A 25,663-nucleotide genomic window follows, 5' to 3' on the forward strand; every position below is an offset into this window, starting at 1 on the left:
GTATATTTGCTCCATGTATTTGTGATGTTTCTTCTCTTTTTTGTCTTGCTGGTTCTCTTTTTTCGCTATAATAGATGGTACAGGTTAAAACTCTTAATATTGGGTCCTGGAATGTGAGGGGGCTGGGCAGTACGATCAAAAAGGCGACAGTCTTTGCCATGCTGGAGAGATTTGACGTTGGACTGGCCTGCCTGCAGGAGACTCATTTAACAAATATGTCTAATGCCGCGTACACACGAGCGGACTGTATGGCGTACTTAGTCCGTCATACAATCCGACGGACAGTCCGTCCTACTTTCGAATGAACGGACTTGACCACACACGGATGCACAAACAGTCCGTCGAAAGCTTGCGCGATGACGTGTACAGCACGTACGACGGGACTAGAAATAGGAAGTCCAATACACAGCAATGCAACCTTCCGCCCTGTAAATCCTTTCTGGGCATGCGCCATTCTTAGTCCAACGAACTAGCCTACTGACGAGCGGATTGTCCGCTGAAACCAAAGTACGACGGACAGAATTTTCGAAAAATCCGAAATACTTAGTACGCCAGACTGCACGCTGAAAAAGTCAGCTGAAGCCCACACACGAGCGGACTGTCCGCTGAAATGGGTTTCGACGGACTAAGTACGCCATACAGTCCGCCCGTGTGTACGCAGCATAAGTTACAATTAAAAAACAGGAAATTTCAACAGCAGTATCACTCAGTATATACCTCTTATTCAAGAGGGGTGAGCGTGATAATAAAAAACGGGGTGAGTTTCTCCTGCAGGCAGGTCAGTATTGACGAATTGGGCCGATATGTTTTTTTTGTATGGTGTATTGGAGGGTAGATGTTGTATTTTGGCAAATATATATATATACCCCTTTAAGGGGAAAACACTGCGCTAAAATTTAGTATATATGGAAAGAGGCCTCAACAGCCAAAAACAGCAGCCAACACCAAAAAACAAACAAAGTTCAACAAACAAAACAATAAAAACAGTGTAGCGCTTCACTAATAGATGTGGTCAGCATAAATTATATGGATAAAAGCAAAAATAATATAAATAAAAATGCCTAAAGAAAAGTCCAATATTAGCCACACATTCCACTATGTAGCCAGCCCAAGGGTGGCCGAACCGTCACAGAGGGGGGAGATTGGACTGGGCGGATGTATTCATACGAGTCTGCTTGACTGTAACATCAGAGAAGAATGGATAAAATACTTCTTACCGACTTAGTTGGACTCATACAGTCATATGACAGTTGAGTCTAGAAGGCTTTAGGTCACAGTTTGGGACCGAGGAGTACGAAGAAGAAGGTCTGTTGAGCTGATGGATGAGCTCAAAACGATTGTAAGCCCTGTGATGGATCCTTTCAAATGGAACGTCAAGGGTGTATGTAGTCAAGCTCAGACGTAGCCCGTTGTACTGATGCTCCAATCTCACCCAGATAGAGAGGGAGACGTTGTGGAGGTTTAAGCCAAGAAAACAGAAAAAAGGAAAAAAGAAAAAAGGCTCCACATGGTGCAGGTCAGATGATATAAAAAAGGTTGATTTATTGAAGTCAAAAAATAATTAATGACTTAGTGATCACATAGACAGTCTAAAATAGAGATTAAAAGCAATGTAGGGTGCCAACAGCTCGCCCAACGCGTTTCGACATATGTGTCTTCTACAGGGGCATGTTGACATGCCCCTGTAGAAGACACATATGTCGAAACGCGTTGGGCGAGCTGTTGGCACCCTACATTGCTTTTAATCTCTATTTTAGACTGTCTATGTGATCACTAAGTCATTAATTATTTTTTGACTTCAATAAATCAACCTTTTTTATATCATCTGACCTGCACCATGTGGAGCCTTTTTTCTTTTTTCCTTTTTTCTGTTTTCTTGGCTTAAACCTCCACAACGTCTCCCTCTCTATCTGGGTGAGATTGGAGCATCAGTACAACGGGCTACGTCTGAGCTTGACTACATACACCCTTGACGTTCCATTTGAAAGGATCCATCACAGGGCTTACAATCGTTTTGAGCTCATCCATCAGCTCAACAGACCTTCTTCTTCGTACTCCTCGGTCCCAAACTGTGACCTAAAGCCTTCTAGACTCAACTGTCATATGACTGTATGAGTCCAACTAAGTCGGTAAGAAGTATTTTATCCATTCTTCTCTGATGTTACAGTCAAGCAGACTCGTATGAATACATCCGCCCAGTCCAATCTCCCCCCTCTGTGACGGTTCGGCCACCCTTGGGCTGGCTACATAGTGGAATGTGTGGCTAATATTGGACTTTTCTTTAGGCATTTTTATTTATATTATTTTTGCTTTTATCCATATAATTTATGCTGACCACATCTATTAGTGAAGCGCTACACTGTTTTTATTGTTTTATATATATACCCCCACCGTTTAAAATGGAGGTTGTGTGTAAATTAATGGAATTTATTGGGGATAAAGAAAATGTCCCGGTCATTGCGTTAGGAGACTTCAACGAAGTCCTTGATGAAGAGATTGGCAGGCTCCCACCTAGGGTGCGGCTCAGGAATATGGGTGAAACTAGGTTGCGTTGCTTTTTGGAGGAGATAGGGTTAATGGATTTATGGCGAGAGAGAAACCCGAAAGTTAAACAATATTCTTGCTTTTCAGGATCCTATGCTACCCTCTCTAGAATAGACCTGGTCCTGGGGAATGTAGAAATGGCACAAAATATAAGGGACATAGTATACATGCCCAGAGGGATCTCAGACCACTCACTGATATGGGTGGTATTAAATACGGAGGAGAAGAGAACTCAAGTGGGTTGGAAGTTTAGTCCATTTTGGTTTGAACTAATAAAGGATGTAGAGGAGGTCACGTTGAGACTACAAGAGTTCATAAGTTTCAACGTGGGTACCGCCCCCAACAAGTGTAACTTGGGATGCCCTAAAGGCTTTCCTTAGGGGCATCCTGATCCAGCAGGTAGCAAGAATTAAGCGAAAATCTAGGATGTGGGAGGAGAGTATTAGGAAGGAATTGATAGAGGCTGAAAATAATTATGTAAAAGACCCAACAACCTCAGAAAAACAAAAAATATAATATTCCAGAAACAGCGCTACTTTGGGGAAGGGGAGGGGGGTGGGCAGATTGTTGGCTCAGCTGGTAAAATCAAATTCCCCTCCGTCTGCCATCTCTAGCATGAGAGCCCCCGAATGGGGCATTGGTCCTAAGAGGGGAAGAGATAGTAGAAACCTTTGGAGATTACTATAGAGAATTGTATTGTTCACAAGGAGTGGGGGAGGAAGGGGAAATGGATAGATTTTTGGAGGGTTTAGAGATGGTGACTCTCTCCCAAGAGGAGAGGGAAGAATTAGATGCCCCGATAACCCTTGGTGAATTACAACAAGCAGTGGTCGGGATGGCTAATCAAAAGTCCCCAGGACCAGACGGGCTTCCGGTAGAGACATATAAATATTATGGAGAGACGCTGCTTCCAGAGTTGTATAAAGCCCCGTACACACGAGCGGACTTTTCAACATCAAAAGTCTGACGGAACGATTCCGGCAGACCATTCGATCGTGTGTGGGGCTGCAACGGACTTTTGATTCGCAAAAGTCTGACAGACTTTAGAAATGGAACATGCTTCAAATTTTTCCACCAGAACTCTGCCGGACCCGGTTCCTACCGAAAAATTTGCTTGTGTGTATGCTATTCAGACGGACTAAAACCGACGCGAGGGCAGCTATTGGCTACTGGCTATGAACTTCCTTATTCGAGTCCAGTCGTACGTCATCACGTTCTAATCCGTCGGACTTTGGTGTGATTGTGTGTGGCCAAGTCCGTTCATTCGGAAAGTCCGTCAGAACTCTGTCAGAACTCCGGCAGAACTCCTTCGAAAGTCTGTCGGACATAAGTCTGGTCGTGTGTACGCGGCATAAGACATTAATAGGGGCGGTGGAGAAGGGGAAATTGCCTGCCTCGATGACAGAAGCAACTATTATTGTGATTCCCAAAGCAGAAAAGGACCCATTAGAGGTGGCCTCATACAGGCCAATCTCGTTATTGAACTCAGATGAAAAAATTTTAGCCAAGGTATTATCAAATAGGCTGAATCAAGTTATCACAAAGTTAGTACATCCAGACCAAAACGGGATTTATCCTGGGAAGATCCACCAGCATGAACATTAGAAGGACTTTTTTGAATATGCAGACACCGTCAGAGAACATGGGGGCAAGAGCTATAATGTCCTTAGATGTAACTAAGGCTTTTGATAGCCTAGAGTGGAAGTATCTCTGCCGTGTACTGGAGAAAATAGGATTTGGCCCCGCCTTTACTGGATGGATCAAAATGATGTACAATGCCCCTAGTGCCAGGGTAAGGGTCAATGGCAAGTATTCTGAAAAGATTGAAATGAGCAGGGGGACAAGGCAAGGTTGCCCACTGTCGCCTGTGCTCTTTGCACTCGCTATGGAGCCATTGGCAATTGCTATTAGGGCAAACTTGGGGATAAAAGGTTTCCAAAGGAAGGGGGAGAGACAGGAAAAGATCGCTTTATATGCGGATGATGTCCTCCTCTTCTTGGGGGATACTGGTCCATCTCTGGAACAGGCAGTCAGTCTGGTAGAAGGTTTTGGAAGGTTTACGGGGTTGGTTATAAACTGGGGGAAGTCTGAGCTGCTCCGAGTCGACCCCCTGGATGCTGCGGTTGCGCCGGGGGCGCCACAGGTGAAGGTGGTAGATGTCATGAATAGTGATGGCCGAACGGTTCGCCCGGCGGTCGTTTCGCGGCGAATTTCCGACTTTCGCCGTCCGCGGGTTCGAACGCCTTTTTCCGTCGTTCGCCCCGGCGGACTTACGTGTTTAATGTATACAAGAACTTTAACCTTTCGTGACACGTTTATCATGTGTTACAGGACAACCAATTGAGACATGACAGCTCATGGACACTTGGACATTCCCCCTAACCTATAAATACACCCGATCCGGTGGCCATTTTACATTCTTTCTTCTGTCACTGTAGGGAAAGGATCCTGTGTGGAGTAGGGACAGAGAAAACGCTAGCTATTTGGTACACAAAAGTTCTTTTCAGGACTGGTATAGGTGTTAGGTCAGCAGCCTGAGTTTCTTTTGTCAGTTTAGATAAAGGGACAGAGCGCTGTATGCTGCTATTTTAGGGACAGCTCAGCCAGATTAGTCTTTCTTCATCATCATCATCATCATCATCATTAGCTGTTACTATCAGGTCCACAAAAGAGCTGTTCCAGCTAATCGTTCCAGCCTACTCTTTTTTGCCAATTTGTATAGGGACAGGCAGGAAGCAGTGTGTCAGGCAGTGAGGATAATTTTAAAGACTTGCTGTTACTATTAGTTCCACAAAGGTTCTTTTCAGGACTGGTATCAGTGGTACGGTAATAGGCTTGTACACGTATAATATTCTTTCTTCCAAATATAGAAAGAATATTATACTTGACTGCTGCCCTTCTGCTGCAGTCTGCTAATCATTCACAACTCACTTGTTCCACAAAAGTTCTTATAAGGACTGGTAACTTGGTCTGTCTAGGGTGCTACGGTACATAGGCTTGGGTGCGGTACAGTCTGCTGTTCTGTAAGGACCGCTATCGGTCCACAATAGATAGGGTTGCCGTGCACTACTGCTGACCGCTGCCCTATACTGCAGCAGTCCTTCAGCGGTATAGGGACTGACGCACAGTCTGCTAAACACTAATACACAACCTGCTTGGTCCACAAAAGTTCTTATAAGGACTGGTAACTTGGTATAGGGTGCTACGGTACATAGGCCTGAGTGCGTTACAGTCTGCTGTTCTGTAAGGACCGCTATCGGTCCACAATACATAGGGTTGCCGTGCACTACTGCTGACCGCTGCCCTATACTGCAGCAGTCCTTCATTGGTATAGGGACTGACGTACAGTCTGCTAATCACTAACACACAACCTGCTTGGTCCACAAAAGTTCTTATAAGGACTGGTAACTTGGTATAGGGTGCTACGGTACATAGGCCTGAGTGCGTTACAGTCTGCTGTTCTGTAAGGACCGCTATCGGTCCACAATACATAGGGTTGCCGTGCACTACTGCTGACCGCTGCCCTATACTGCAGCAGTCCTTCATTGGTATAGGGACTGACGTACAGTCTGCTAATCACTAACACACAACCTGCTTGGTCCACAAAAGTTCTTATAAGGACTGGTAACTTGGTATAGGGTGCTACGGTACATAGGCCTGAGTGCGTTACAGTCTGCTGTTCTGTAAGGACCGCTATCGGTCCACAATACATAGGGTTGCCGTGCACTACTGCTGACCGCTGCCCTATACTGCAGCAGTCCTTCAGCGGTATAGGGACTGACGCACAGTCTGCTAAACACTAACACACAACCTGCTTGGTCCACAAAAGTTCTTATAAGGACTGGTAACTTGGTATAGGGTGCTACGGTACATAGGCCTGAGTGCAGTACAGTCTGCTGTTCTGTAAGGACCGCTATCGGTCCACAATACATAGGGTTGCCGTGCACTACTGCTGACCGCTGCCCTATACTGCAGCAGTCCTTCATTGGTATAGGGACTGACGTACAGTCTGCTAATCACTAACACACAACCTGCTTGGTCCACAAAAGTTCTTATAAGGACTGGTAACTTGGTATAGGGTGCTACGGTACATAGGCCTGAGTGCGTTACAGTCTGCTGTTCTGTAAGGACCGCTATCGGTCCACAATACATAGGGTTGCCGTGCACTACTGCTGACCGCTGCCCTATACTGCAGCAGTCCTTCATTGGTATAGGGACTGACGTACAGTCTGCTAATCACTAACACACAACCTGCTTGGTCCACAAAAGTTCTTATAAGGACTGGTAACTTGGTATAGGGTGCTACGGTACATAGGCCTGAGTGCGTTACAGTCTGCTGTTCTGTAAGGACCGCTATCGGTCCACAATACATAGGGTTGCCGTGCACTACTGCTGACCGCTGCCCTATACTGCAGCAGTCCTTCAGCGGTATAGGGACTGACGCACAGTCTGCTAAACACTAACACACAACCTGCTTGGTCCACAAAAGTTCTTATAAGGACTGGTAACTTGGTATAGGGTGCTACGGTACATAGGCCTGAGTGCAGTACAGTCTGCTGTTCTGTAAGGACCGCTATCGGTCCACAATACATAGGGTTGCCGTGCACTACTGCTGACCGCTGCCCTATACTGCAGCAGTCCTTCATTGGTATAGGGACTGACGTACAGTCTGCTAATCACTAACACACAACCTGCTTGGTCCACAAAAGTTCTTATAAGGACTGGTAACTTGGTATAGGGTGCTACGGTACATAGGCCTGAGTGCGTTACAGTCTGCTGTTCTGTAAGGACCGCTATCGGTCCACAATACATAGGGTTGCCGTGCACTACTGCTGACCGCTGCCCTATACTGCAGCAGTCCTTCATTGGTATAGGGACTGACGTACAGTCTGCTAATCACTAACACACAACCTGCTTGGTCCACAAAAGTTCTTATAAGGACTGGTAACTTGGTATAGGGTGCTACGGTACATAGGCCTGAGTGCGTTACAGTCTGCTGTTCTGTAAGGACCGCTATCGGTCCACAATACATAGGGTTGCCGTGCACTACTGCTGACCGCTGCCCTATACTGCAGCAGTCCTTCAGCGGTATAGGGACTGACGCACAGTCTGCTAAACACTAACACACAACCTGCTTGGTCCACAAAAGTTCTTATAAGGACTGGTAACTTGGTATAGGGTGCTACGGTACATAGGCCTGAGTGCAGTACAGTCTGCTGTTCTGTAAGGACCGCTATCGGTCCACAATACATAGGGTTGCCGTGCACTACTGCTGACCGCTGCCCTATACTGCAGCAGTCCTTCATTGGTATAGGGACTGACGTACAGTCTGCTAATCACTAACACACAACCTGCTTGGTCCACAAAAGTTCTTATAAGGACTGGTAACTTGGTATAGGGTGCTACGGTACATAGGCCTGAGTGCGTTACAGTCTGCTGTTCTGTAAGGACCGCTATCGGTCCACAATACATAGGGTTGCCGTGCACTACTGCTGACCGCTGCCCTATACTGCAGCAGTCCTTCATTGGTATAGGGACTGACGTACAGTCTGCTAATCACTAACACACAACCTGCTTGGTCCACAAAAGTTCTTATAAGGACTGGTAACTTGGTATAGGGTGCTACGGTACATAGGCCTGAGTGCGTTACAGTCTGCTGTTCTGTAAGGACCGCTATCGGTCCACAATACATAGGGTTGCCGTGCACTACTGCTGACCGCTGCCCTATACTGCAGCAGTCCTTCAGCGGTATAGGGACTGACGCACAGTCTGCTAAACACTAACACACAACCTGCTTGGTCCACAAAAGTTCTTATAAGGACTGGTAACTTGGTATAGGGTGCTACGGTACATAGGCCTGAGTGCAGTACAGTCTGCTGTTCTGTAAGGACCGCTATCGGTCCACAATACATAGGGTTGCCGTGCACTACTGCTGACCGCTGCCCTATACTGCAGCAGTCCTTCATTGGTATAGGGACTGACGTACAGTCTGCTAATCACTAACACACAACCTGCTTGGTCCACAAAAGTTCTTATAAGGACTGGTAACTTGGTATAGGGTGCTACGGTACATAGGCCTGAGTGCGTTACAGTCTGCTGTTCTGTAAGGACCGCTATCGGTCCACAATACATAGGGTTGCCGTGCACTACTGCTGACCGCTGCCCTATACTGCAGCAGTCCTTCATTGGTATAGGGACTGACGTACAGTCTGCTAATCACTAACACACAACCTGCTTGGTCCACAAAAGTTTTTATAAGGACTGGTAACTTGGTATAGGGTGCTACGGTACATAGGCCTGAGTGCAGTACAGTCTGCTGTTCTGTAAGGACCGCTATCGGTCCACAATACATAGGGTTGACGTGCACTACTGCTGACCGCTGCCCTATACTGCAGCAGTCCTTCAGCGGTATAGGGACTAAGAGTTTTGTCACAGGGTGATTTAAAAAATGACAGGCAGAGGAAGAGGCAGGCCCTTCCGCAGGGGTGGTAGGGGTAGGGCAGGAGCAACAGCCTTGAGCCAAAGTGGGAAGTTGCAGAAGGTGCGTTCAATTACTTTAAAGGACGCACCAGACTTGGTTGAGTGGCTCACTCAGCCTTATTCTTCTGCACCCTCCTCATCCTCTCGATCTGCACCCTCTTCTTCACTCTCTGCTATGTGCACCCCCAAAGACACTACCACCAACAACACCACCACCACCACATACCTTCCGCTTGAGTGCAAATGGGGGCCTTCATGCTCCAGTGTTTTAATAGGGACCCCCGTATAAAAAGCATGAGGGTCAAGGACCAGTACTGGGTGGCAACGTACTTAGATCCCCGGTACAAACACAAAATGGCGGAAATGTTACCGCCGTCGCAGAGGGCTGTCAGAATGCAGCACTTCCAGGCCTTGCTTCGAGAAATGCTGCATTCTGCTTTTGCGTGCGCTGGCAGAGGAGCAATTCCCACTCCCAGAGAAGGATTTGCGGGTACCAATCCAACAGCGCCTGCAAGAAGAGGCCGGTTTGAAGATGTGTTGGTGACTTCGGATATGAGGTCATTCTTTCAGCCGACCCATCGACAGGTGTCATCCGGATCCAGCATCAGGGAACGCCTAGACCGTCAGGTGTCCGACTACATTGGGTTAACGGCCGATGTGGACGCTCTGAGGAGTGATGAACCCCTAGACTACTGGGTGGGCAGGCTTGACCTCTGGCCAGAGCTTGCCCAATTTGCAATCGAACTGTTGGCTTGCCCCTCATCCAGTGTCCTGTCCGAAAGGACGTTCAGCGCAGCAGGGGGGATTGTGACCGATAAGCGTACTCGCCTAGCTCACCACAGTGTTAACTACCTCACATTTCTAAAAATGAATGAGGCATGGATCTCGGAGGAATTCAACACATGTGATCAGTAGACCATGTATATGTCTATAAACAATTTTTGGAATCAAGCACACAGACCTTCTTAATTCATTTGGCTCACTTCCCTGACCCAAAAAAGCACACCGTACTATATGCCCCTACCCTCCTCTTTGAAGAGGTTGAGCGGTGTCATATTTCTACTGGGGCTGCTTATTATGAGGGGTTCCCACCATCCCTGTGCTGTGCTGACTTCCTCCTGGGTGTTCTTATTATGAGGGGCTCCCACCATCCCTGTGCTGTGCTGACTTCCTCCTGGGGGTTCTTATTATGAGGGGCTCCCACCATCCCTGTGCTGTGCTGACTTCCTCCTGGGGGTTCTTATTATGAGGGGATCACACCATCCCTGTGCTGTGCTGACTTCCTCCTGGGGCTGCTTACGGTGCTGCTGTCAGCGCTGTATGTCACGGAGCTGCTGTCAGCGCTGTATGTCACGGAGCTGCTGTCAGCGCTGTATGTCACGGAGCTGCTGTCAGCGCTGTATGTCACGGAGCTGCTGTCAGCGCTGTATGTCACGGAGCTGCTGTCAGCGCTGTATGTCACGGAGCTGCTGTCAGCGCTGTATGTCACGGAGCTGCTGTCAGCGCTGTATGTCACGGTGCTGCTGTCAGCGCTGTATGTCACGGAGCTGCTGTCAGCGCTGTATGTCACGGAGCTGCTGTCAGTGCTGTATGTCACGGAGCTGCTGTCAGCGCTGTATGTCACGGAGCTGCTGTCAGCGCTGTATGTCACGGAGCTGCTGTCAGCGCTGTATGTCACGGTGCTGCTGTCAGCGCTGTATGTCACGGAGCTGCTGTCAGCGCTGTATGTCACGGAGCTGCTGTCAGTGCTGTATGTCACGGAGCTGCTGTCAGCGCTGTATGTCACGGAGCTGCTGTCAGCGCTGTATGTCACGGAGCTGCTGTCAGCGCTGTATGTCACGGTGCTGCTGTCAGCGCTGTATGTCACGGAGCTGCTGTCAGCGCTGTATGTCACGGAGCTGCTGTCAGCGCTGTATGTCACGGAGCTGCTGTCAGCGCTGTATGTCACGGAGCTGCTGTCAGCGCTGTATGTCACGGAGCTGCTGTCAGCGCTGTATGTCACGGTGCTGCTGTCAGCGCTGTATGTCACGGTGCTGATGTCAGTGCTCTGTATTACGGTGCTGCTGTCAGTGCTCTGTATCTCCTGCACCCTCTTGTTTGCCTACCCTGGTCCCTGACCTTCCCTCTCCTCCATTGCCTTCATTAGCTCCATAGTCCTGAATTGTCAGAACAATTTCCCAAATAAAAAAAAAATGCTTGTAGTTATCGATCCCAAATTCACCTCATACATGTATTATGCTATTGTCCAGGTGGTGGGACTACGTGCTACCCCCTAATAATTACCCCGTGGCCGCAAATTCGACCTAAAGGTTTGCGAAATTCGCCTCCCATTGAAGTCAATGGAGCCCGCGGCGAACGGTCGTTTTCGCGAACGTTTGTGCCCGTTCGCGTTTCGCGTTCGCGAAACGTCCCGTCGGAAGTTCGTCCATCACTAGTCATGAAATATCTCGGTATATATTTGACAGCAAACCCCGAGCAGTATATTAACCACTTCAATACAGGGCACTTAAACACCTTCCTGCCCAGACCAATTTTCAGCTTTCAGCGCTGTCGCACTTTGAATGACAATTGCGCGGTCGTGCTACACTGTACCCAAATGAAATTTTTATCATTTTTTTCCCACAAATAGAGATTTATTTTGGTGGTATTTGATCACCTCTGCGGTTTTTATTTTTTGTGCTACAAATAAAAAAATACCGAAAATTTTGAAAAAAAAAATGTTTTTTTTTGTTTCAGTTTCAAAACTTTGTAAATAAGTATGTTTTCTCCTTCACTGATGGGCACTGATGGGGCTACACTGATGGGCACTGATAAGGCGGCACTGATGGGCACCAATGTGGCACCAATGAAGTGGCACTGATGAGGTGGCATTGATGGACACTGATATGTGGCACTGATAGGCGGCACTGATAGGCGGCACTGATGGGCGACACGGACGGACACTGATAGGTGGCACAAATTGGCAGTGATAGCTGGCACGGATTGGCATGGATGGGCGGCACAGATGGGCATGGATAGGGATAGGCGGCACAGATGGGCATGGATAGGCGGCACAGATGGGCATGGGTGGCCACTGATAGGCGGCACAGGTGGGCACTGATAGGCGGCACAGGTGGGCACTGATAGGCGGCACAGGTGGGCACTCATAGGCGGCACAGGTGGGCACTCATAGGCGGCATTGGTGTTATACTATAGTAATGGATGCCAATCAGTGCCAAACAATAATGCATGCCAATCAGTGATGCCCATTGTGGGCACTGATTGGCATCCATTATGGGCAGTGATTGGCATCCATTATGCTGACTGGCATCCCTGGTGGTCTAGGGAGGATTACCTTTTCCCTGGTGGTCTGGTGGCGTCCCTGGTGGTCTAGTGTGGGCATCCTCGGGGGGGCTGTGCTGATAATTGATCAGAACAGACCCCCCCTGTCAGAGGAGCAGCCGATCGGCTCTCCTCTACTCACGTCTGACAGACGCGAGTGAGGGAAAGCCGATCACCGGCTCTTCCCATTTACACTGTGATCAGCCGTGATTGGACACAGCTGATCACATGTTAAAGAGTCTCCGTCGGCTCATAATCCTGATCACGTCATATGACGTCCGGTCAGGATTATGAAACCACTTTGCACCCGTCAATTGCCTATAGGGCGGGCGGCAAGTGGTTAATAAAAATTTAATGCCACTTCTAAATAAATGTAAGCGAAAATGTGACGTCTGGAGCAGGCTTCCGTTGTCGGTGATGGGGCGTTGCAGTTTGATTAAGATGATATGGATGCCCCAATTGCTATACGTCCTACATAATGCACCGGTATGGATATGCAAAAAATGGTTTAAAAAGCTTGAATCCCCTCTTCCGGGAGCTTATCTGGAGGAAGGGTACGGCTAGGATCCGGCTCCAGACCTTGCATCTACCAATAGATAGAGGGGGGTCTGGCGGTGCCACACCCCAGGAACTATTATTTGGCGGCGCAGCTGCAGCATCTGGCGGGTTGTGACTCGGAGCATGGAAGAAACCTAAAAGGAGGGATTATGATGATAGGAGCCCTACATGAATCCATAGCTGAGGTCTTGGAGGCAGACTCCTTCCAGTATAATAACTCTGTAACTAGGATGTTGGGAAAAGTATGGAAAACGGTAAAATTGATAATGGGGTACTCAGGGTTGCCAGAATTTACGCCTTTATGGGATAACAAAAATTTACCGGAATTACTTTTAATTGGGAAGGTTAAAATATGGGAAAGGCAGGGCATAACTAAATTGATCCAACTATATGACGGCAATGTCTTAAAGACATTCCTGGACCTAAAGAAGGAATATGATATACCACAACAATCTTTTTTTTAGATATTTACAGTTGAGACACGCTTTAGCAGCACAGTTTGGGGTACATATGCCAGTGTGGGATAAAACACCTCTACTATGGAAGGTTATCACAATGGATAAGGTCAGCGGGTGTATATCAGTAGTTTATAAGCAGTTATGTATGAATCTAAAGCCTCATACACACGGTCGGACTTTGTACAAACTTTCCCGTGGACTTTTGTACAAAGGGCGTGGTCCACAAGTTTGTATTGCATACACATGGTCGGACGTTTTGACAACAAACACGAACGTAATGACGTCACAACGTACTGACGCCGCTTCAAAAGAGGACGTTCAATGACTCCAGCGCCACCTTTGGTGAACTTCTGTATTGTAGTCTGATCTTTTGCATTGGTTCTGAGCATTGCGTGTTTGTACCTTGTACAAAAGTCCGATGCTTTTGCGTACACACGGTCGGACTTTGCTCCATCAGACTTTTGTTGCCAGAAAGTTTGTCCGTTCACACAGCCAACAAAAGTCTGATGAAAACAGAAAAAGTTTGTCCGATGGAGCGTACACACAGTCGGATGTTGCTCCAAAACAGCTCATTTGCATGTTTGTTGTCAAAAAGTCCAACCGTGTGTACGGGCCTTTAATCAGGACATTGATCACCCAAACCTAAAGAGGAGGTGGGAAGAGGATATTGGGGAAATATCAGATGGGCAATGGAGGAGAATAATGGAGCTGGGGCCAATGACATCGGTTTCTCCCTCACAAAAAATCTCACATTTGATGTTGGTACACAGGGCGTATTATACACCTAAGAGATTATATTCGTTTGGTGGGAAGGCCGATGACAGTTGCCCTAGATGCCGGAGACAGGGAGACCTTATACACATGGTGTGGCGATGCCCAAAGCTGTTTCGGTATTGGAGAGAGGTGGTGGAAACTATTAATAAAATCTTTGAGGTAGAATTGGAAATGGACCCGATATTTTGTGTGCTGGGCTATAGGAAGGAGCCGGGAGAACAAAAATGTACTACGGTGGCAGTTATACGCTGTCTTTTCCAAGCGCGTAGAATAATTGCTCAGAGATGGCAGGCGGAAGAGGGCCCCCTTGGTGAGTGAATGGACACAAGCCATCAGCGAATTAATATGGAAAGAGAAGACAGTATATGTAAAAAAGGGGTAATCTTAGAGAGTTTAAAAAAATATGGTGGCCTTGGGTAAAGGAGATTGGGATACCCCATGGATTAGAAAGGAGAAGGAGAGAGAATAGTTTAACCACTTACAGACCGGACCAATTTGCTGGTCAAAGACCAGACCACTTTTTGCGATTCGGCACTGCGTCGCTTTAACTGACAATTGCGCGGTCGTGCGACGCGGCTCCCAAACAAAATTGACGTCCTTTTTTCCCCACAAATAGAGCTTTCTTTTGGTGGTATTTGATTACCCCTGCGGTTTTTATTTTTTGCGCTATAAACAAAAATAGAGCGACAATTTTGAAAAAAACGCATTATTTTTTACTTTTTGTTATAATAAATATCCCCCAAAAATATATAAAAAAAAAATTCTTTCCCTCAGTTTAGGCCGATACGTATTCTTCTACATATTTTTGGTAGAAAAAATCGCAATAAGCGATTATTGATTGGTTTGCGCAAAAGTTATAGCGTTTACAAAATAGGGATAGTTTTATAGCATTTTTATTAATAATTTTTTATTATTTTTTTTTTTACTAGTAATGGCGGCGATCAGCGATTTTTATTGTGACTGCGACATTGTGGGGGACCCATCGGACATTTTCGACACATTTTTGGGACCATTGTCATTTATACAGTAATCACTGCTATATATATGCAGTGATTCCTGTGTAAATGACACTGGCAGTGAAAGGGTTAACCAGTGGGTGGCAGTGTAGGGGTTAAGTGTTCCTAGGGGTTACTAACTGTGGGGGGGGGCTGGGCTTTGATTTAGTGTACACTGATCTCTGCTCCAATCACATGGAGCAGAGATCAGCGTCACTAGTTGCTAGGCAGAATGGAGAAATGTTGTTTACAAAGGCATTTCCTCCATTCGGCTGCTCCGTGAGACGATCGCGGGGATGCCCGCGGCGATCGAGTCCGCGGGTCCCGCGACCGGACCCACGGGGGTCCCGACCAGCGCGGGAGCGCGCCGCCGGCGGCGCGCTCCCGATGGCAGAGCGGCATCGAATATTGGACGTACCTGTATGCCAATATGCCTGCCCGCGCCATTCTGTTGACGTACATCGTCGTGCGCTGGTCGGGAACCGGTTAAATTTAAATAGGTAGATCTCAACTTAGGCTATTAGTAAATATCTTAAAAGCCGGAAAAGAAAAACTCTAGTAGAATTACAATGTTAACCACTTCAGCTCCGGACCAATAAACACCTTAAGGACCAGAGGTCTTTTTGCAATTTCGCACTGCGCTGCTTTAACTGGTAATTGCGCGGTCATGCAATATTGCACCCAAACAAAATTTGCGTCCTTTTCTTCCCACAAATAGAGCTTTCTTTTGATGGTATTTGATTGCCTCTGCGATTTTTTTTTTTTGCGATATAAATGGAAAAAGAGCGAAAATTTTGAAAAAAAAAGATATTTTCTTCTTTTTGTTATAAGAAAAATCGAATAAACTAAATTTTAGTCATACATTGAGGGCAAAATTTATTCAGCCACATGTCTTTAGTAAAAAAAATGTCAATAAGCGTATATTTTTTGGTTTGCGCAAAAGTTATAGCGTCTACAAACTAGAGTACATTTTCTGGAATTTACACAGCTTTTAATTTATGACTGCCGAGGTGCTAATTTATGACTGCCTCATTTCTTGAGGTGCTAAAATGGCAGGGCAGTACAAATCCCCCCCAAATGACCCCATTTTGGAAAGTAGACACCCCAAGGAAATTGCTGATGGGTATGTTGAGCCCATTGAATATTTATTTATTTTGTCCTAAGGGATTGAATAATGACAAAAAAAAAAAATGTACAAAAAGTTGTCACTAAATGATATATTGCTCACACATGCCATGGTTATATGTGGAATTGCACCCCAAAATATATTCCGCTACTTCTCCCGAGTACGGGGATACCACATGTGTGGGACTTTTTGGGAGTCTAGTCGCGCATGGCACCCTGAAAACCAATCACCACCTTCAGGATTTCTAAGGGTGCAAATTTTTGATTTAACTCCTCACTACCTATCACAGTTTCGAAGGCCATAAAATGCCAAAATAGCACAAAACCCCCCAAAATGACCCCATTTTGGAAAGTAGACACCCCAAGCTATTTACTGAGAGGCATGTTGAGTCCATGGAATATTTAATATTTTGCCACAAGTTGCGGGAATATTACAAACTTTTTTTTTTTTGCACCAAGTTGTCACTAAATGATATATTGCTCACACATGCTATGGGCATATGTGAAATGACACCCCAAAATACATTCTTCTGCTTCTCCTGAGTACGGGGATACCACATGTGTGGGACTTTTTGGGAGTCTAGTCGCGCACGGCACCCCGAAAACCAATCACCACCTTCAGGATTTCTAAGGGTGCAAATTTTTGATTTAACTCCTCACTACCTATCACAGTTTCGAAGGCCATAAAATGCCAAAATAGCACAAAACCCCCCCAAATGACCCCATTTTGGAAAGTAGACACCCCAAGCTATTTACTGAGAGGCATGTTGAGTCCATGGAATATTTTATATTTTGCCAAAAGTTGCGGGAATATTACAAACTTTTTTTTTTTTTGCACAAAGTTGTCACTAAATGATATATTGCTCACACATGCTATGGGCAGAAGTCAAATTACACCCCAAAATAAATTCTGCTGCTTCTCCCGAGTACGGGGATACCACATGTGGGGGACTTTTTGGGAGCCTAGCCACGTACGGGACCCCGAAAACCAAGCACTGCCTTCCAGATTTGAATATAAAATGCTACCAAAAAACCTGTTAGCGATGGCAGGGATCAGGCCTGACTCTGCGATCGCTGCAGTTATGTGTTTAGTGTTTTGTAAGTGACAGTGATCGATCGATACTGCACTTGGGTGGGCTGGGCAGAGGGGCAAAACGCAGGTGCTAGCAAGTATTTGGGCTGATCCTGCTAACAATGCGTTTTTTTGGAACCCTAAACTGCTGGGGACGCTAGTATAGATCTGATCAGATCAGATATTGATCTGTTCAGATTCTATAGCACTACGGGAGGTGTATGCTTTGCGTGTGGGTGTTAGCGGTACTGGCACTAACCTAGCGCTGCCTGGGGCGACGCAGACCCTGACCCTAAAACCTAATTGATATCACCCGCCGGGTGATCAGGGGGTTAAACCTTTATTGGGTAATAAATGGTGGGTGCCCTGATGCTATAAAAAACAAACTAACCAGAGTCACCCGTAACACTTATACGGTGATCAGTGGTGAAAGGGTTAACTAGGGGCAATCAGGGGGTTCAAATTTTTATTAGGTAGTATATGGGGGTCCCTGGCGCTATATAAAAACCTGACGGGGAACCTAAATAACTAACTGGCTAACCAGCGTCACCAGTGACACTTATACTGTGATCGCTGGTGAAAGGGGGTGAAAGGGTTAACTAGCAGCAATCAGGGGGTTAAAACCATTATTGGGTAGTATATCGGGGTACCTAGCGCTATAAAAACCTGGCGGTGAACCTAAAAAAATAACTAGCTACCTAGCGACACTAGCGACACTGATGCAGCGTTCAGAAAAATGATCGCTTAGTGACACTGGCAAAAGGGGGTGAAAAGGTTAACTAGCGGAAATCAGGGGGTTAAAACCATTATTGGGTAGTATATCGGGGTACCTAGCGATATAAAAACCTGGCGGTGAACCTAAAAAAATAACTAGCTACCTAGCGACACTAATGCAGCGATCAGAAAAATGATCACTTAGTGACACTGGCAAAAGGGGGTGAAAGGGTTAACTAGCGGCAATCAGGGGGTTAAAACCATTATTGGGTAGTATATCGGGGTACCTAGTGCTATAAAAACCTGGCGGTGAACCTAAAAAAATAACTAGCTACCTAGCGACTGTAGCGACACTAATGCAGCGATCAGAAAAATGATCGCTTAGTGACACTGGCAAAAGGGGGTGAAAGGGTTAACTAGCGGCAATCATGGGGTTAAAACCATTATTGGGTAGTATATCGGGGTACCTAGCGATATAAAAACCTGGCGGTGAACCTAAAAAAATAACTAGCTACCTAGCGACACATGCAGCGATCAGAAAAATGATCGCTTAGTGACACTGGCAAAAGGGGGTGAAAGGGTTAACTCTAGGGGCAATCAGGGGGTTAAATATTTATTGGGGGGTGATAGGGGGCTACCCTGGACCTAACACTAACTGTCCTGACAGTTTTTACTGTCACAACTGACACTGAATGCATTGATCAGTAAAGAAATGATCAATGCAATCAGTGACACTGTGACTGGGGGGGGAGGGGGGGCGGGGGGGGGGGGGTTTGTGTGCCTGTGTGTACCTACATGTCAGTGTAGTGTTCGTGCAGACTTACTATTAGTCTTCTCCTCGTAGTCCGGTCAAAAAGACCACCCCAAGGAGAATGACATCACTTCCTCCTTCCTGTGTAAACAATACACAGTGGGAGGAAGCTTCTCATTGGCCAGGAGCGATCCAGAGGGGGTGGCCGAAAACGAACGGCCATCCCCTCATCACGGAGCGCTCCTGGAGAGAACCGGACCGCCGTAACCAGCGGGAGGGGGTCCGATCGGACCCCCCACCCGCTGGAAGGCAATCACGTACATCTACGTGATTGTGCCTGCCTGTGCCATTGTGTTGACGTACATTGGCAATACGGCGGTCCTGAAGTGGTTAAAGAGGGAAGGTGGGCTTTTGAGAAGGGAGGGGGTGGGGGGAGGGGAGAGGGATAAATTGACGATAAGGTAGATAACACGGAATATAGAGGATAAGAATTATTGTGATGTGATATAAGATTTGTAATGGTGATTTACTATTGCCTCTTTTCTTTTTTTCTTTCTTCTTTTCCCTGTTAAAGAAAATGCTGCTAATGTGTATCGAGTATTTTAATGTTTTATAAATGTGAAGGAAAATGGAATAAAGAATATAAAAAAAAAAAAATAATAATTATATATATATGCGGCATATAATGATTGGGGGTTATAAGTGATTTTCTAGCAACAAAATACAGATTTTAACTTGTAAACAAAAAGTGTCAGAAAAGGGGCGGGTCTAGGAGGTCCATCCATAAAAAAAAAAATGTGGTGTAAACGTTCTCCGGGTGGGAGTGCATGTACATTCCTTCTGTGTGAATGGGGGGGGGGAAGATGAATGTTACAATCATTTCCCAGCCGTCCCGAATTCTGCCCCCGATTCAATAAAAACAATAATTTCCTATAATCGACAGCTACATCTAGCAGCCATCATTTTTTCCTGAAAAAACTTAATTCCTAAAAATAGAGAAATAACACATTATGGCCACTAGATGGAGCCGATGATTGTAAAAAAAAAAACCCCAAATCATTGTATTATATAAATATGGCGAATATTTGTCATGGCTGGAGGAATGCGCGTCACATTCATTCTACAAAGTTTTTAGAAACAGACCTGTAAGTGTTTGTGAAATCTCCCCCCACAAAATGTACTCAGCCAATGAGAGGTAAGGACTCCATTTTTATTTTTCTCCTGCTATCAATGGCCGACACGGTACAACACTTCATCCATGTCTTTGGTGATCTCTGATCTCCTTATCAACTGTTTCTTCCATGATGAAGATCAGCCATGGAGTATATCTGAGGTGTATATCAGGGGGTGCTTCTTCCCCACATGTCCAGCAACATTCATATACAAGACATTTCCCGCACTCACTAATACACCTCCAGGGTTGTGTGGGACCCCCTGATGTACAGGAAGACAGGACTTCAGTAAGGGAACATTTCCCTCACTCAGGACAGGAATACGGCTTCTCTCCTGTGTGAGATCTCTGATGTCTTTCAAGGCTTGATTTACGTGCAAAACTTTTCCCACATTGAGGACAGGAATATGGCTTCTCCCCCGTGTGTAATCTCTGATGACTGGAAAGATTGGACTTCTGTGAAAAACATTTCCCACACTCAGGACAGTAATATGGCTTTTCCCCTGTGTGCAATTTCTGATGATCGTAAAGATAGGACTTCCGTAAAAAACATTTCCCGCACTCAGGACAGTAGTATGGCTTCTCCCCCGTGTGCAATTTCTGATGATCGGAAAGAGAGGACTTTACTGTAAAACATTTCCCGCACTCAGGACAGGATAACGGTTTCTCCCCGGTATGCAATCTCTGATGTGTGGAAAGACTGGACTTCACTGAAAAACATTTCCCACACTCAGAACAAGAATATGGCTTTTCCCCCGTGTGCAACTTCTGATGGTGGAAAAGAGCGGACTTATGTGAAAAACATTTCCCACACTCAGAACAGACATACGGCTTCTCCCCTGTGTGCAATTTCTGATGATAAGAAAGATGGGACCTCCGTGAAAAACATTTCCCGCACTCAGAACAGACATAGGGCTTCTCCCCCGTGTGCACTTTCTGATGATAAAAAAGATGGGACTTCTGTGAAAAACATTTCGCGCACTCAGGACAGTAATACGGCTTCTCCCCCGTGTGCACTTTCTGATGAGCGGAAAGATAGCACTTCCTTGAAAAACATTTCCCGCACTCAGAACAGGAAAATGGCTTTTCCCCCGTGTGAGATCTCAGATGTGTGTCAAAATTGGGCTTCTGTGAAAAACATTTCCCGCACTCAGGACAGGAATACGGCTTCTCACCTGTGTGGGTTCTTTTGTGTACATTAAGTCTGTATTTATAATAGAAGCACTTCCCACACTCAGTACAGGGAAACTTCTTATGTGTTGGAAGGACGGCACCGTCCCGCACAGTCTGAGGTTCCTCAGGATAAGAGGAATACGATGGTCCGGCACCGTCCCGCACAGTCTGAGGTTCCTCGGGATAAGAGGAATACGATGGTCCGGCACCGTCCCGCACAGTCTGAGGTTCCTCGGGATAAGAGGAATACGATGGTCCGGCACCGTCCCGCAGAGTCTGAGGTTCCTCGGGATAAGAGGAATACGATGGTCCGGCACCGTCCCGCACAGTCTGAGGTTCCTCGGGATAAGAGGAATACGATGGTCCGGCACCGTCCCGCACAGTCTGAGGTTCCTCGGGATAAGAGGAATACGATGGTCCGGCACCGTCCCGCACAGTCTGAGGTTCCTCGGGATAAGAGGAATACGATGGTCCGGCACCGTCCCGCACAGTCTGAGGTTCCTCGGGATAAGAGGAATACGATGGTCCGGCACCGTCCCGCACAGTCTGAGGTTCCTCGGGATAAGAGGAATACGATGGTCCGGCACCGTCCCGCACAGTCTGAGGTTCTTCGGGATAAGAGGAATACGATGGTCCGGCACCGTCCCGCACAGTCTGAGGTTCCTCGGGATAAGAGGAATACGATGGTCCGGCACAGTCCCGCACAGTCTGAGGTTCCTCAGGATAAGAGGAATACGATGGTCCGGCACCGTCCCGCACAGTCTGAGGTTCCTCAGGATAAGAGGAATACGATGGTCCGGCACCGTCCCGCACAGTCTGAGGTTCCTCAGGATAAGAGGAATACGATGGTCCGGCACCATCCCGCACAGTCTGAGGTTCCTCAGGATAAGAGGAATACGATGGTACGGCACCGCCCCGCACAGTCTGAGGTTCCTCAGGATAAGAGGAATACGATGGTACGGCACCGTCCCGTACAGTCTGAGGTTCCTCGGTATAAGAGGAATACGATGGTCCGGCACCGTCCCGCACAGTCTGAGGTTCCTCGGGATAAGAGGAATACGATGGTCCGGCACCGTCCCGCACAGTCTGAGGTTCCTCGGGATAAGAGGAATACGATGGTCCGGCACCGTGCCGCACAGTCTGAGGTTCCTCGGGATAAGAGGAATACGATGGTCCATCTACACTGTGTGGTGCCGGATGGACATTTGAGGTAGTCGGGTTTTCTCCTGGACTATACTGTGTGATGTCCTCATCTTCTACTTTACAGTCTGGAGACAAAGTGAGACAATCCTCTGAGGTTTTCCTCATCTCCCGTCCATCTACTAAAATAGAAATACAAAGATTATTACTAGACATCAGCTGATTGGTTCCCCTAAACCAGGACTCCGCCCACATCAGGCAGCTTTGTCTCTGAGGATCTTACAATTCCCCCCTCAAGGTAACTAGTAAATGGGTCCTCTGATCTCCTACCAGATCATTTCTTTATTCATGGACCTTAGTCAGACAGGGAGGAAACAACGAGAACTGTCTTCTATAGGAGTGACAGTGATGAGGGGATTATAGGACGAGTGTCCCCTCCCCCTCTATCACTCATTGCCATCTTCCCAACACAAGAAGTCCTGCACTTCCTTATTTAGTCCATGACTTAGTCATGAATAACAGCGGGGCTGAGCCCCACCAGAGATCAGAGAGTGAGGATGGGGGGAGAACAACCAAGATGAAGACTGGACTGATCCTGAAGACCCCCATCATTGGGTTATTGACTCCTCCCCCATTATCACTTTCTGTTAAAGGGTCCAAAGTTGGAGGATGTTATCACATTATTATCACCATGGAAAAGTCTATATGTTATGTACAACATAGAGTATATCGAGCAGAAGTCAGGAGTATGTAAAGTGCAACACAGGGTATAAAGTGCAGGGGTCAGGAGTATGTAATAGTGATGAGCCCGATATTCGAGTCCCCCCCACCCCATCCAGAACCTTACCTGGCCACATGCCCTCAACATGGGGAGGGTGCTTTGAGGTCTCCCCAAAGCACCTTGTCCTCATGTTGATGAGGACAAGGGCCTAATCCCCACCACCCTTGCCCGGTGGTTGTGGGGATCTGCGGGCAGGGTGCTTATCGGATATCATCGGCCCCAAGTTCCCGTTCTCCCCACCACGTGAATGGGTATCGGGTACATTGTACCCCTATTTATTCACCAAATAGGTGTCAAAAAAGTAAAATGGACAGGAGACAGTATTGGACAAGTCCTTTATTAAAAAAAAATGTCCCTTGATGTAAATCTATCGGCAATCATGGTGTCCGGTGGTCCCGAAAAAAAGGAAAAAACTCCGCCTCTCCATGACTGCCGTCTTTTCGCTTGACAACTGTTATATAGGCAGCGGCGGGGCCACCCGGTGATGTAAACGGGTGACCCTGCCCCCCCGACGTCACAAATTACTCTGCCATAGACTTGCTAGACCCGGGCATGGGGCAGAAGACCCAAGATAAATACCCCAGGTGCCTAGGCTGATGCCTATGGTGAAATACAACATTGTGCTGCCATCTGAACCCCAGAATCTCCATAAATCCAGTCTAGATACATAAACTGTGTCGGCAGCACAGAGAAGGAAGATTATCGGAGAGAAATCCAGGAATACAGGACGGGGAACACCCCCACCCTACTCTGGACCAATCAGTGAGCAGTATGGGTGGAGGAATGGATTTAGTGTTAATGACCCACCTGTGCTGATCTCTGTAGGAGTGTCCTCCTCTATAAATGTCCCCGTTATTCCATCCTCCTCCATAGACTGCTGATCATCCCTCACATATCTCTCTTCTTCTTCTGATTTCACCTCAAATTCTATATCCATTGGATCTCCACTCTAAACCAAGAAAATGAGAGAGAAAATATCATCTGTAAGATAGAAGATTTATTATTGAAAGATCACTTAAAAAAATGAAAATGTTGTTTCTAGATACTCCGATCCACCAACCTTGTAACAGTGGGGGATGGTGTGACCTTCCTGTGTGGAATCCCGGGAATACAGAGGACGGGACATCTCTCTGGGGGGTTCCTGTATCTGGATGACTCCTCCATGGTGTCCTGGTACAGATCTTTGTGTTCTTCCTCCATCACCCCATCCTCATCATCCTCCTCTTTTATCTCTTCTTTAACCTCAACTTTAGGATCTCTCAGGTTTCCACTCTGAATATATAATAAAAATGACATCAATGGTAACAATGCAGATAATGTACAGATCCTAATGATACTATCAGTGATTGTTCCTCATCTACCTGATGATGGTGGGGGATGGTGTGACCTTCCTGTGTGGAATCCCGGGAATACAGAGGACGGGGACATCTCTCTGGTGGGTTCCCATTACTGGATCCATCTGTAGGAAACACACACACTGACTGAATACATTGTTTCTATGTGTTTATCAGATGATGGGGGATGGGTGGAGCCTCCGTACTGCTCTCTCCTTTACAATAAAGTCTCCTCTTACCCGGTGATGTGAGGGGCGGTTGATTGGCCATCATGACGTCCTTCCCGGCTCCGCTCACCTCTCCTGTCAGCAGCTCGATGATCTCTCTGGTGACTTCTAGAATCTTCTTTCTATTTCTCTATTCTATCAGGGAGGGAGGTGGAGGCAATGTGATGGTCATGTGATCTCCAGACTTCACAGGAGGAAAACTCTAGATCTGAACACAAATAGTAAAATCAAATGACATTCCCAGAATCCTCCTCACCTCACTGGTCAGGTCTCTCTTTATTTAAACCCCACTTCATGTTGAGGTTTCTGATATTACATACAATGGAGGTCCAACAGCCCTACTTTGAAAGTGAGGAGGTCAGGGGCCGGCCCACATCCTAAGAGCATCAGACAAAAAGGGTCGGATAGAGGGATATTAGGAGGAGGCACTGTGAGGTCAGTGTGATGTTATAGAATTCTCTGATTGGAGGGACATTGGGAGGAGGAGGCTTGAGCACCTATGGCATAAGACTAGTTCTTAGAAGGACTTTAACCAAGATACATCTGCCCTCCAAAAATACAATTCCTGTCTCCTCACTGTCAAGTAGGGATGAGCTGAACACCCCCCCCGGTTCGGTTCGCAGCAGAACATACGAACAGTCAAAAAATTTTGTGCGAACCCCGTTAAAGTCTATGGGATACGAACGTGAAAAATCAAAAGTGCTCATTTTAAAAGGTAATGTGCAAGCTATTGTCATAAAAAGTTTTTGGGGGCCCGGGTCCTGCCCCAGGGGACATGTATCAATGCAAAAAAAAGTTTTAAAAACTTTTTTCGGGAGCAGTGATTTTAATAATGCTTAAAGTGAAACAATAAAAGCAAAATATTCCTTTAAATATCATGCCTGTGGGGTGTCTATAGTATGCCTGTAAAGTGGCGCATGTTTCCTGTGTTTAGAACAGTCCCTGCACAAAATGACATTTCTAAAAGGAATAAAAGTAATTTAAAACTGCTTGCAGCTGTAATGTATTATCGGGTTCTGGCAATATAGATGAAAATCATTGAGAA

At 46.6% G+C, this 25,663-nt stretch overlaps 4 protein-coding genes across 4 annotated transcripts in view; 1 reads left to right on the forward strand and 3 right to left on the reverse strand.

Moving 5' to 3' along the window:
• LOC143955908 (uncharacterized) overlaps positions 1–25,663 on the forward strand; it is an 865,587-nt gene that overhangs the window by 207,962 nt on the left and 631,962 nt on the right. The gene's annotated exons all lie outside the window — the stretch shown is intronic.
• The window catches only part of LOC143955348 (uncharacterized), a 316,606-nt gene that overhangs the window by 174,776 nt on the left and 116,167 nt on the right, over positions 1–25,663 (reverse strand). The gene's annotated exons all lie outside the window — the stretch shown is intronic.
• Positions 19,982–25,663, reverse strand: part of LOC143955351 (uncharacterized) — a 68,297-nt gene continuing 62,615 nt past the window's right edge. The window contains 1 exon segment of the mRNA XM_077465417.1: positions 19,982–20,916. Within this exon segment, the coding sequence (XP_077321543.1) occupies positions 20,270–20,916 (647 nt within the window). The 3' untranslated portion in view covers positions 19,982–20,269.
• Positions 21,135–24,199, reverse strand: LOC143955353 (uncharacterized). Its single transcript, XM_077465418.1, has 4 exons — positions 24,118–24,199; positions 23,865–24,006; positions 21,549–22,458; positions 21,135–21,138 (listed from the first exon to the last, which is right to left on the reverse strand). Exons 1-4 carry the CDS (start codon positions 24,181–24,183, stop codon positions 21,135–21,137), a joined length of 1,122 nt encoding a protein of 373 aa, XP_077321544.1. The 5' UTR covers positions 24,184–24,199.

Source organism: Lithobates pipiens, unplaced genomic scaffold (genome assembly GCF_037356315.1).
Source record: "Lithobates pipiens isolate NorthernLeopardFrog02 unplaced genomic scaffold, aLitPip1_a1.2 Scaffold_35, whole genome shotgun sequence".
NCBI classification, from domain to species: domain Eukaryota; kingdom Metazoa; phylum Chordata; class Amphibia; order Anura; family Ranidae; genus Lithobates; species Lithobates pipiens.

Coding starts and splice junctions, on each gene's coding strand:
- LOC143955353 (XM_077465418.1), bottom strand. CDS start 24,183: ATGTCCCGTCCTCTGTATTCCCGGGATTCCACACAGGAAGGTCACACC. Junction 24,007..24,117: donor CCATCCCCCACTGTTACAAG/GTTGGTGGATCG, acceptor TTCTTGGTTTAG/AGTGGAGATCCAATGGATAT. Junction 22,459..23,864: donor TCCTACAGAGATCAGCACAG/GTGGGTCATTAA, acceptor TTTCTATTTTAG/TAGATGGACGGGAGATGAGG.